At 45.2% G+C, this 13,288-nt stretch overlaps 1 protein-coding gene across 3 annotated transcripts in view; it reads right to left on the bottom strand.

The window, feature by feature from the left end:
• Positions 1-4,976: 4,976 nt before the first annotated feature.
• Positions 4,977-13,288, bottom strand: part of CAMK1D (calcium/calmodulin dependent protein kinase ID) — a 210,872-nt gene continuing 202,560 nt past the window's right edge. The window contains exon 11 of one of the 3 annotated variants that reach the window (XM_040061863.2): positions 4,977-8,956. In XM_040061863.2, the coding sequence (XP_039917797.1) occupies positions 8,910-8,956 (47 nt within the window). In that variant the 3' untranslated portion in view covers positions 4,977-8,909. Of the gene's footprint in view, positions 12,670-13,288 lie in introns of all 3 variants that reach the window. The other 2 variants (XM_040061862.2, XM_040061864.2) reach the window with 2 other exon arrangements.

Raw genomic sequence — 13,288 nt, 5'->3', positions numbered from 1 at the left:
ATTGACTGCAGATTTTCTTTGGTTTTGCAAATTCAGTTTTGAAGCAGATTCTTTGTATTCTTTATGGAACAGGCTTCAGGGTATATGAGCAGGGCTGGTGGGGGGCTTTGCACTGCTGGTAAGTAATGATATTTTCTCTGCAGCAGGAGTCAGGGTCAAGTGAGATGCAAAGTACAGTGTTCACCGATGAGCAAGGAGCGGGAGGAAGCAGCGTATTTCCAGCCATAAAACAGGGGGACGTTAAGAAGTTACAGGCAGCTTTGGCAACACAGAGCTCATTAGCCCAGTGGGTAGAAAATGCATTGCAGATGCAGCAGCCTTGCTGAAAATTCAGAGGGGAAGAGGTACAAAGGAACTGTGCAGGCAACAGGCAGCTACCAGTGGTGATGGAAGGCAGCCACGCTCATGCTTCTCATGAATGTCACAACACAAAATAGGGAGAAAATTGTCCTTCTCATGGGTAGTGCTGAGTCCGCTGCCTAAAATGTTCATCTGGGCACCAAACTGACAGCAAAGAGAACAAGGCATGAGTCAAACCTTTGGGGACATCATGAAAGACCTCAAAACCCACAGAGATTTGAGCTCTCAGAGCAGGAGGGATTCCAGCATGTCCTCTAGCCACTGGGCTGAAGTTCAGTTTAGCGATATAAGTAAGTTTTTAGGTCTTCTCCTAAATAACTTGCTTGCAAAGTTAAAGGAAATCTGAGAAATGGGAACTGGAACCAGTTCAACAGAAAACATTTTACTGTTTTCTTCATCTCATTCTTCTGTGGGGATGTTTGCTGAGGTGCTAAGTGCTCTTTCTGAAAACATATATCTGGAGGAAGAGCCAAGGACACCACAGATTGATTTTCTGAGTTTTCCTCAGACTCCATAATATAAGTGGCAATTTAGTAGGATAAGCTCATTGCTTTTTTCACTTTTATGGATTTCATTAATAAGCATGAACAGGCAGGAATTCCTCTAAGCAATCATATTACCAGCCTAATTTGCTAGACTTTCATTAAAGCAATTAAAGATAGAATGATGCAATGACCCAGTTCAGGACCCAATTAAGACTGAATCAATAAATCAGTAGGTTTAAATCACCACCATAAGGCCACAGATAATCAAAACAAGTTACGAGGCTGAAGCTGAACAGAATTACTGTATCACATTGCCACGGGAGAATTTAAAGAATTAGATACTTTGCAGTTGAGGTGCTCAGCTTATCTTCCTACAACCAACTTAGCGGCAATGGGCACAACCTGGTACAGGTCCATCAGCTGCTGGGGGCCATGGCCTGGGATCACAGCACAACAGCCCTGCCAGGCCATCCACAGCTGTAAGTATCCCTGGACACAGTGAGTTCCAGGAATAGGTGTCAGGACCCTGTCCATCTGTTCAGCAACTTTTGGTGCTAAATCATCTCATCAGTCTGTCACCACCTTCTTTGCACAGGTAAGTGAAACCCCCAAGGTGCTCTGCTAACAAACCCATCTTAACCACAGCTGTTGGCTCTTTCCTGAAGGTCTCTGACTTTCTTCCAGAGGAATTGCTGGACAGTTGATTCTTCCCCTAGATTTAATGGGAACCATCAGTAAACTCAAACACATGGTGCTCTCTGCATACTGCAAATACTTAGAGAGGGAAGAAGTTCCTCAATTCAAGCCTCCAAGGTGATTGTCAGTGGACTCAGCAGTGAACTTGATGTTTGGTGGCAGCAAAATCACACATTGTCTTAATAATTCAGTCCTAGTTTGATCATACATGAATTCCCTCTTCAGATACTGTGACCAAAAAGTAATTGAAATATGTGGTAAAATCCTATCATTTGAGTACTGAAAAGGCACAGCAGAATAGTACCAAACCTTCAATTAAAGCCACGTTTCCCTCTGCTTTGGTCTGATAGAGACACTGTAATAATATAATATTGCATTCTATTGTATTGTATTCCATATAACTCCCAGTGTGTGTCCATTTGTTGAGAACAGAAGTGCCTCTGTCAGCTCCCATTGAAGGTCAGTATGGGCTCACCATGACTATAATTTTGGTTTTTCTTTGTAGTGGATCAGGGATCTGATCCATTTAGGTGCTACACTGAGCTGCATTGTGTCAAAGACTGGGAGGGAAAGTTACGTTTCAGATGCTACTTTGAACAAATGCAAACTTGAAGATGGGATATGTGATTCTTAATATCGTTGGTACCTGCCCAGCTGGCCTGCAACAAGAAGAAGCATTAATTTGAGATTTATTATGCATTTCTGGTCACTTTTAGACTGCAAGCTGAGGCACAGATGTGAACACAGCTCTTGCTTCTGCCTAAAGAAAGAAAATGAAAAACATACAAGAGTCTATAAGGCGCCAAAGAAAGCACAAAGTTTGTGAGTTTGATGGGAACAGCAAATTGCCTCTCAGCTCTATTATTATTAATTTCCTTAAACAAAACACTTTCATGAAGAAGATAAATGAATCATTAATTGACTGTAACTTTATCAGCATATTAAAATAGTAAAAAAAAAAAAATAATCCAAAGATTAAAAAAAAAAAAGAAAAAAAAGAAAAGAAACTCTTGAATTCAGGATAAGCAAACAAAGTTTGGAAGTCAGAAATTGATCCCAATGTAATCCAGAAAGCCCAAATGCCAAATAATCTGGAAATACTCAATTGAATACTTGCACTGATAATCCAGATGGTCCTTCTTCCCCACCCCCACAGATATAAAAAGTGTCTATCACCACAATAATTCAGCACGGTGGAGAGGGCCCACCCCACAGGGACTCAGATGTGCCAGGCAGGGCAACACACCCATGGTGATAGAACTGGATTTTCTCCCTGAGGGAGGTCCAGAGTTGGGAGGAAACATAATATGATGGGAAGAGAGCATCCTCTTATCCCTGTGACAGCTTAGAGTGTCCTGGGAATGCTTTTGGGCAGTGCAGGCCCACGTTGTCTAAGCTGCCCAAAAGGATCCTCTCAAGGATTTTTGTGGATTCACAGAGCTGGGAAGGTTTGACCTGAAGGAAGGGATTCAACATAGGCATGATCACAGAGGGTGGGACTGTTTACAGTGCATCAGCGCCGATTTGAAATCTCTGTGCAGAATGGATCTTCCTCAGCATCACCTGCTCCTGAACCACAGGGTTCAGGAGCACTCAGAACCACACTCATGCTGGATGGTCCTCAAGGTTGTGCACCTGCACTTTCTCTGCTTCAACAGGTATCACTCATTCAAAACTCCTTCTGGCTGTGAAAGAAGAGCTGCCACAGCCCACTGGAGCCTTGGTTTGGGAAGGGACTGTTCTGGAGAGCAGGAGTGAGAAATGGTGTTGGTGTAGCAGCACAAAGAAAGGTATGGCATAAGGCAGACCTCAGTACATACCAACACTCTGAAAACCTTCAAAGTAAGGACAGTCCCCTTCCCTCCAGTGCAAACGTGGCTGTGGATTTTGGCAAGGTTGCAAGCAAAATATTTTCTATAGTTGCGTCTTGGTCTTGTCCTTCTGTTTTCCCAGTACTGATGTTTTATGTCCCTTGTTGTGAACAGCCAAGAATTTGTGGCTGAGCACATAGCAGTGATGAAAATGTACAAAGATTAAGTGAATATTGACATGGCATCATCAGGATGTCATGCACGAGGATTTCAGTGGTCCTGGGGTGATCTTCTGCCCAGTCTCACTGGGAGCTCAGAAGAGCCTGGTGCACTCTGAGCGAACACTGAACCTATGGAGGAATCCATGACTTAAACATGAGGAAGTTTTCCTGGCTGAGATTTTAATTCCATGTCAAAATGTGGGATGGACCTTTATCTACTGTAAGTGCCAAATCTGAGCTAAATCCAGCTAACTTATACGCACACAGGTGGGACTGAAGTCCTTAGTACGAAAGGAATGTCAGAGTTCAGGCTTATGTCACGTGAGAAGACTGCACAACCTTTCTATAGGGTCTGCTGCTCCTTCTGACACTGCAAATCATGTGTTTATGCCTCAGTGTCACACACCACCTACAACAAACTTCCAGACAGCATTTTTGAACGTGGATGTACTTTTCCAAAGATGTATCTTGCCATGGATGTGCTTTTTCTAGAGCAAATCGGAGGTTATCTCACCTGTCCTGCTACAACCTACCATCAAAACCTAATTCTGAGAACACAGTTGCTCACCACAGCTTTCAAATACTTGCCATGTTGGTTCTGGGGGTTGTTTCTTCATTCACAAAATAAAAGCTTTATAAGAAATTAGCATTTCTCTTAATATTGCTGTAAGTTGGCCATCAACACTGCTGTTTGTTTCAGCTCTGTTACTGAACCAGGTGTCTAAAACCATTGAGCTTTGGCCTCAAGCACAGGCCCACCTCCCTGCTGGGCATGTTGGTTTTGCCACCTATTTTAAGGGGGGAGGAATTCTTGGGTGCCAGTGAATGAAAACCAGAAAATAAAAAGCAAGGATGGAGAAAAATAGGAGGAAAAAATGAAAAGCAAGGCATAATACACCCCAGGATGCTTCATGTGGAAGACTATTAAGCCAATGATGGAGCACAGTCAACAGTCTTTGGAGAGTACAGATGACTGCAAAGGGACTCAGAAGCTCTCACTGATGAAAATCCTGTCTCCTTTGATGATTCCCACCACAGGGTGTGTAAGTCACCAGGACCAACTCAAAGGTGCAGCAGTCTCCAGCAAGTACACATCCTTTCCCCAGCCCTACACAGATATTCTCAATGCCCAGGAGACAGCCATCTCTCCATATGTTGACATTCAACACCATTTCTATCAACAGCTTTAAGAAAAATCTAAAGGGCAAACCATCCTTTATACTAATTTCCCTATGGAGTGAACTGGGGAGAAAGAAAATCTTGTTATTCTCCTTTGGGACATAAAGGAACATCATGGCATAAAACACAACAGGGCAGTGGAGCAGCCACAGAAATTACTCACTCCCTTTCTTGCACGTGGGTGGAGACTCATGCACTCAAAATCATCAGACTTCACACCAGGCTGATTTAATTGGATTTATTGGAGGAAAACAATTAGTCATCCCTTTAAATTGTCATTATGATAGAAATCTCGATATGTATACATGATTGTCAAGGCAAAGAACCACTTGCGATGTAGCCCCATTAACAATTTGCAGAACTGCAAACTCATTACGCAGATAAAACTTTTGCAATGCCTTAATACATGCATGGAGTAAATACACATTCTCCCTTCTTTTTGGACACGGATGCTGTTATGAACTTGTTATCAATCACAAGACCTGCAATATTAGGCACACTGACATTCCTTGATTAAGATTTAAGCCTTTGTAGAAAACATGCTTGCATTTTCATTAGAAGTCAACTGAGGGACGTTTTGCAGTTGGGAATATTTGGGGAGTCACTATTCTGGGCAGACTAGGCTTCCCCCCCCCTGCACTGTTCTCTGGCTCAAATAAAATATCTATCTAAAAAAAGGCCCAAACAGGCCAAAATATTGTTTCTCAACTAGAGGTCAATGTACAGCAGGTCACTGATGTTGTGTTGACCAAAACATGAGTCGCACCAACTGAGCTGCAACCTTCCACATTCTTCACTTTGGGGGTCATGCTTGATCTAATAAGACTCAGCATGTGTGATGCAATGCTGGGCTCAGAGGATGCAAGATGAGAGATGGAAAAGCTCAGAGCTGTTCTGAGCGACCCACTAGGAGCTCCCACCCACCAGGAACCACAGCACACATCCACCTCCTCATGGAGCCTGGCACCAGGTGCTGCCTCAGCAATCTGAACTCAGGCAGGTTTACAGCTGTAACTGATGATTTGCTGTGTTGCCATACAGTGATTCAGCAATGGCACGGCCCTGGCTGAGCACCAGCCTTGAAGGGGGGCTCAAGACTTCTTGGTGTTCTTGGCCACCATGGAGAATAATTTCCAAGGACTCTGCCACCAGCATGGTGCTCCCTCCCCAGGCCTGCTGCTTGCTCTGTGGCATGCCCTTGCCAGGATCACAGAGAAACTTCCCAGTCCTTTCAGATGACTCTGCTTTGAGTGTTGGGAACTCGAGCATCTTCCACACAGCAGCCACTCAGGAGCTGGGACCAAAGCCCTGCTGATGCCCACAAGATGTTTGTGCTGGAACTAATACAAGTACCATGGAGCCATCCTCTACCCTGCCTTGGACAGACCAGCACAGATGAAAATGGGTCAATGACTAAGGGAAGAGAAGGCAAGGGTATGGTTTTCACATGGAAGAAGGAAAAGTACCACAACAAACTCCTCCATGGATTACTTGGAGGTTCAGGGATTAAATGGTAGCATTTAGGTGGTGAGGCTTTGGAAAGGATGGGATAGTTCAGCTCAGCTCTCTGCCCTATTTTGTGCAGGCAAAGAATCACAGCATCTTGGTTCCCAAAATGCTGTGATTTTCATTCTTCAACAGGCAAGAAAGAACAATCTTGTAGGAAGAGAAAAATACTAAGCATTGAGTGAACCAATCTGAATTTTCACTAGGAAAAACAAACCAAAAGGAAAAAAAAAAAAAAAACAGAGACACACCAACATGTTGATTGGTAGTTCTGAGCATCAGTGACCCACGGAAGGAATTTTTGATGCAGATCAAAATTTGTAAGTGTTGTATTAAAAAAGGGATTCTCACCTCCCCAGCTCCTGGTTCTATACCTGTGTTATGTGACTGCTGCCTAATTTTAAGCTGCTCTGGATGGTGACTCTTTCTGTACATGCTGCAGAGCACTCAACAGAAAGACAAAATACATTACCAGGCTTTGCAGTATCTTGTTTACAAAACATCAGCTTTTGCATTTACTTAAACTTAACAATGGATTTCGAGTTACAGATACATTGAGTCATTTAAAAGCGATACATAGAAGTAAATCCCTCAGAGAGAAGGTTGGGTTGAATGTGCATAAAGAAAAGGCTCGGGAAATACAGGAACAGTGAACAGCAGTTTAATACATGCAGTGCAGTATCATGCATTTATTGGACAGTTGATGCCATCATTAGTTCAGCAGTGTTTTTTCACAATGCTTGCGAGCACACATGCCCTGATTCCACTCTGGAGTATGGAAAAACTCTAAGAGCCATTTGAGTGACCTTAGCATTATGAAGAGGAGGGTGAAAAAATAAAACTACCTGGACAGGTAAGTGGCACTATCTGTGGTGGGGAAGGGGGTCTTGAATACCAGAGTCCAGGCTAAAGGGCCTCTATCCTTCGCTACAAACACTATTTACAGAGCTTTGACCCAACCGTGCAAAGTCAGACCAAAAAACCTGGACCAACTCCTGATCACCCACCGGAGGGATCCGTGACCCCTGGGGCCACAATGTGCACGTGCACACACAAACACACACCAGTGTCCCAGAGACCAGAGCACCCCGCAGACAGGGTGGGAAGGCAGGACCCGGCTGCAGGGATGTGAGGGAAAACAAAAGGGATTGGGTAAAACTTGCTGGGTAAAACTTGCTCCTGGGCATGAAATATGGGATGACTGGTTCACCAGGGGAAACAAGAGTTCATGCAGTGTTTGTGAGCAGGTTGCTGTTCCCCTCACTCAGCCATTGCTGACAGTGATTTGCCAACTAATCCTCCACTCCTGGTCTTGGTGCTGTTTTCCTTGGATATTGTAGTCTTTGTGTGTGTTTCTGCTTTTTGCTTGAATGAGTGTTTGAGTTTCTGGTGCAAATAAGCACAATAAGGAAGGCAAAACTCCCTTCCCATTAATAATTTCTGGGATACATTCAGGCCCCAATTCAGACAGGTAAATGTGCATGGGAGCAAGAACAGGAATAATTGCATCAAATGAGAATTTCCATATGCTGAATAAAAGCTACTTCTGTACCTTGGGGCTCAGCCTAGAAACTGTTATTTTGCCAGTAGAAAATCCCCTGATTCCTTTGGAAAAAGCAAAAGGAACAGGCTACGGCCTGCATGATCTTGATGGCAAAGTCAGTCTGGTGTTTTTATCTGGTGCTCATTCAGTGCTGCTCAGGGTTGGAGCTGTTATCACTGGAGGAAGTAATAGCACAGGTTTCCCTAGAGCTGATCTTGTTAATGCCAAGTTCACATCAAAGGGCAATATCATCTCTGCTTGCCAACGGCTGAAAGCTATCTGGCTTTCTCTGGCAGCATGCTTCCCTAAAAATAGGAAGGGAACAGCCTTGGGGCCAGCTGCAACTACATTTCACAGGCACCCTGGAGGCCCATGTTCAGGTTTGCAGAGGGTTTGGGGAGAAAAGCCTGAGATCAGGGGTTATGCTGGCCCTGGTACAGAAAAAATCTTAGGACAAGACCTGAATTTCATCAGAATCAGGCAGGAACCCAAGAGAACAGGTAATACAAAAATACTGTCATCGGCCATGGAGGTATGCAGGACACACGCACAGCAGAAACACCTATCCAATGCCTACAGCAGAACTACACGGAGATGTCTACCAGCGGGATCACACCCCTTTTTGTGGTTTGATTCATGTCAGAAATGAACCAAATTTCTTGGTTTTATTTCAGCACTGCAACCATAACAGACACGCAAGGCATAGGTAAAATCCTACTTCTTCTTTTTCTTTTGTACCCACTACTCTAATGGCACCTGTACAACAGCAACCAGGACAGAAGAGACAGCAGCAGCAGAGTGACACAGTGTCAGGAAAGCAACACTGCCAGGTTTTCCCCACACTCCTACTTCCCCACTAGCCGTGCCGCAGGGCCAATATCCATTTTGTGCTGCAGAAGGGGTGATCCAGCAGAGAGTTAGGATGCACTGGGAATGAAGTCACATGCAAGATCATCAGCAGAAGCCCTTGCCACTGCAATACTGACTTTCAGCTTGCAGAGTTCATGGGCAGCCTGTCCTCACAACTTCTTCTGCAGGCTAAGGGGCCAGCTGGAGCTTTTCTGGATTTTTTTGTTTTGTTTTCCCAGCAAGAGCACTGCTGTTGGCATCAGAGATGGCCTCTGTGACTCTGGAGGTAAAAATCAACAATCAAAGCTGCAAGCAAAGAAAAAGAAGGGGAAGGAGCTGAGGAAAACAAGTTACAAAGGAAAAGCACATCGGTACCAGTAAAGTAAAGCAGAAAAGGGTAACAGAGTCCAGGCTGAAGTCCTCATGCAAGCAGCAAATCACAGATTGTTTAGGAGGACAGTTCATTGGAAAAGAGCCCAGAGTGAGTCTTCTACCCAGTCCTTCATGGCAAGGCCAGCTGGGGATTTGTTTTGAAGCTTCTACTCAGGGGCTATTTGGCTGTTCCCCCATGTCCACATTATTTACTCCACCTTTGCATTCTCCTGTGAGAGTGGCTGAGCAGAAGCGGGCTGGGGCAGGGGAACGACATGCAAAAGCACTGGAGCATCCCTGGCAGGCAAGGCTGAAGTGTTTGCCCTGTGATGCCAAGTGGCAAATGTCTCCAGCCCCCCCCCACAGATCTGGCCTGGGTGCTGCCAAGTCACCCCTGTTCACAGATGTACCCAGATTTAAACTGAGAACTTTTAACCAAGTGATGCTTCAGGAGAGATCTCTAAGCATTTGGTGAACCTCAATCAGGTCTCCCGCTGTGTTTCACTGATACCAAAGAAGAGCTCCCCACCACCAAAACTGTAGCAGAAAGAAACAATTTTGCTCTTAAGTATTTTTGTTTCTTACGATCCCAGCAGTCGACAGCAAGCCAAAGAGAATGATGATAAATTACACAACCAAGGCAGAATATTACTTGCAGAAACAAAACCAAATCACACTAATTCCAACAATGGAAGGCAAGAATACCCCTCCCAACAACAACAACAACAAAAAAACAAAACAAAAACCAAACACAGAAAGGACCCAGCAGGGAGGGGCAGCCCCCCATCTGCAGGACAGCATGTCTGCCTTCACTCCTGTCACTGCTCATGGTTTTGGAGATGAAAATCCATTTGCTTTTCTTTTTTCTGCAAGATTCATTTGGATGCTGTATTTTGATCAGTGGCCACAGAAACTGCTGAGGTCAAGTTCAGACCTTCAGACCTCAGGTTTCAGAAGAGGAGGTGCAGAGGAAACACTTGAGCCCTAACCTTTAAAACTACTCTAGAGATAAAATTATTCCCTAACTAAATCCTGCTTTTGGTTGCACATGTGTAAATGTGGGGAACTCCACTGATGCCAAACTGGGAGAGTGTCTATTTACAACCTGCAACTGGAGCAGAATAGGGCCAGCTGAGCTTATGAAATCATACAGGTTCAAAATCCCTTTAATTTCTTGAGGTTGGAGCCTCTCAAATCTTCCTTACTCAGGCTGGTAAAATAAAGTGTCCTTAAACTGAGTTTAAATCGCGCTCTACTCGTGTTTTGATGTTTTTTTTGATGCAGCAAGACATAAAGAGCTCAGATGTAAATGCTGATAAAAAGTGTATGGTGGCAATAGCCAGGGTATGAGGACAGGAGTGTGACTTTCAGCAAGTAGATTCCCTGCCCTTCAGTCTGCCCAAATCTTGGTCAGAAGTCTTCACTGTGGAAATTATATGGAGTTTTTCTATAAGCCCCCAACAGTTCAGTATCTGCTATCTTTCCCAAAATGAGAAGTTGAAGTTGCAGCCTTTTCTGTGTGAGAATCAATGCAGCACGGTGGGGTGCACAGGGAGCACCTGGGGCTCCCTCAGATATGTCACAGCCCTCTGAAAACAGGGAGCAACTTAACACAGAGGAAACTAGAGATCTGGTGCAACAGCTCTAAGTGCTGCTGAAGGAGTGGCTATTTCAGAGTCAGTGCTCACTGCCACATGCTTTTCCAGCTTTGATTTTTTTTCCCAAGGGTTTTTGTAGTAGGATGGATGAAAATCCTGCCTCGGCTGTGTCAACCCAACTAAAGCTGGAGCAGAGTACAGAAGTCTTGATGAAAAATACCTATCTTATGGCTTTTCCCAGCACAGGCACTATTGCCTGATACATTCAGCTCTGTCTGTGACTGGCTTTCACAATTTCTTGTGCAGGAAAGAGATGCAAGTGTGACAACAGAGCACACTGCAGGGAATTGTGCCTCTGGCAGGGATGGATGTATCTGGGGTGCAAGGGGCTCAGAGTGCCCAGCGAAGGGCTTCTGCCAATGCCACCTGCCTCCTCTCTCACCTCCTCAAACTGAAATTAGATGGGAATTTCATTGAGGTAACCTGGAAGGAGCCCTTTAGCAAACTGGGCAAATTTGCTCTCTTTTCTGTTTCAAGCTGCTTTAAAGCACAGCAGCACAGTAGTTGTGGTGGCTGTTCCCAAATGATGCACCAGCACAAAGAGCCTGGGAAGTGCACACATTCAGTGATTAAAAAATGGGTAAATTTGGCTTGCATTGATATATGAGCTTCTGGGGAGGAGGAAGAGCCAGTGCCACCACTGCCCCAGCTGTGCCTGTGCCTTTCAGCAAGGTCCTGCTTTCCCAGCTCAGCACTCCTTGTCAACCTTCAGCCTGACCATGATGGAGCTACACTACACCAGATACTGCACTCAAGAACCTGCCAATGCTTTACAGAGGGCTTCAAGCACCACTCCTCTCCTCTCCTCTCCTCACTTTTGGCTACTTTGGGAGGTGCTGAGCATCAGCAATGCCAGGCAAAGCCCCAAGGACCTGTGGGTGCTCAGAATCTCCCTCATGAAGCCCTTGGGCTGGATGCACCCCATGCCAGAAGCCACACTGCAGGCAAGCTGGTGAATTAAATGTCTTGTTTGAGGCAGCACAGCAAGAGGCAGTGGCAGAGGATGATGATTCCCACCCCTGTATCTTCCTTTTCTTTCCCACTGCTCACAACACAGTGACTCGACGGAGATGGGAGCTGCAGGATGAGACCGTGCTCTGTCATTTCCCTTGCACAGCTCTGGTCAGCTCCTGCCTGACTCTGTGTACCTGCCTCTCCTCTGAAACAAGGGTGCTGATCCCCAGAATGACAGGAATGAGGCCAAGGATGAGCCAACTCCCAGCTGGTGGCAATTTAATTCTCCCTGTGGCTTTCAAGGAGGAGGATGGGGGTGGGTGGGAAGCAGCAGCTCCTTAATCCGAGCAGTAACAGCTCTGCTAAAGCCAGACAGACTTGCAGTCCAATCTGAGGAGCAAGAAATGGCGTGCCATTGAAATCCTCCCGTGTTGCAAAGTTAATGCCAATTCCTACCTACAGAAATAGCCTATCCCCCAGCAAACTGGAAGAGGGACATTACTTGAAGTAAGTTTTAAAAGAAAAAAAATGCTCAGAAAAGTATTTCTATTTAAATAATCCAGTTGAGATGTTTGTAGTTAATGGAAAAAAAAATACAACTTATTCTGTTACCTACACTGAGAAAAGAGTAAATCACTGGGGGAAAGAATGAGTGTTCATTAGTTGGAACACTGCTAGACTCACATACATATATATATTTACATATATATATGTATATATATATGTACAGCACCAGAGACTGTTAGATTCCATTCCTCCTGGAGTCATTGCAGTTTGTGACAAATGAAACACTTCAGAATTGCAGTATAAAATATGGCCATTAAAAAATCTTCTTTCTTCTAGTCCTTCTCCGAGCAGGGCGGGCCGGCGCCCGCCAGCCCTGCCGCCTGCCCGCTCCTCGCCGCCCCGGCGCTCACTTGCTCCCTGTGTGCACTGTGGTCACCGTGGTGGCTCTGGGTCTCCGGTCCCCTCCTACCGCAGAAACGCCTGAAGAAGCAGATGAAACAAAACTACAGAGAGTGGATGGAGACATACCTAAAAGGAAAGCCAGAAACACAGTTAGAAATGTTATTTTTGGAGGCGGGAACTTGGGCAAAGCTGAGTTTGTTGCGTAGCACGCTACGGAGCGGAGAGGATTGCAGCTGGAGGAGGGGCTGCTGCTCTTCCTGCAGCAGTGGGTTGGCTGGGTACCTCCACAGGGCATCTCATTCATCTACTGCCACCAGCAGCAGCGCACACACAGCTCACAGGGACTCCAGGTCCAGTTTTGGTTCAGCCACACCGATGCCATGGTTCCGGGACTGAAGACAAAGAGTTGTGGGATTCAAAAATCCCTCCAGCATTGTACTTGCTCAGAATAATTTCCTCTTGGGCATTTTTAAAGATGATTAAATGTCTCACCATGACCATCTAGCTAAACGAACAGACTGTGCACCTGGGCATCCTGGGAAGCTGCTGATAAAGAAGTAGAGTGGGTCAAATTCATTGCAGAATTCCTGTAAATCTAGAGGGAATGTGATTTTGTGTGACTTGGACATCACTCTAGTGACAGCTCACATTGCTCCAGGCTTTGCTGGGATGTCTCAAAGGACTTCCAGCTGAGATGTAGGTTGACATGAGGCTGAGTATCCTTTGAGTACCAGTATTCTGGTGC

The sequence above is a fragment of the Hirundo rustica genome, chromosome 4 (genome assembly GCF_015227805.2).
Source record: "Hirundo rustica isolate bHirRus1 chromosome 4, bHirRus1.pri.v3, whole genome shotgun sequence".
Lineage (NCBI taxonomy): Eukaryota > Metazoa > Chordata > Aves > Passeriformes > Hirundinidae > Hirundo > Hirundo rustica.
This window is presented reverse-complemented; position numbering and strand designations above follow the sequence as displayed.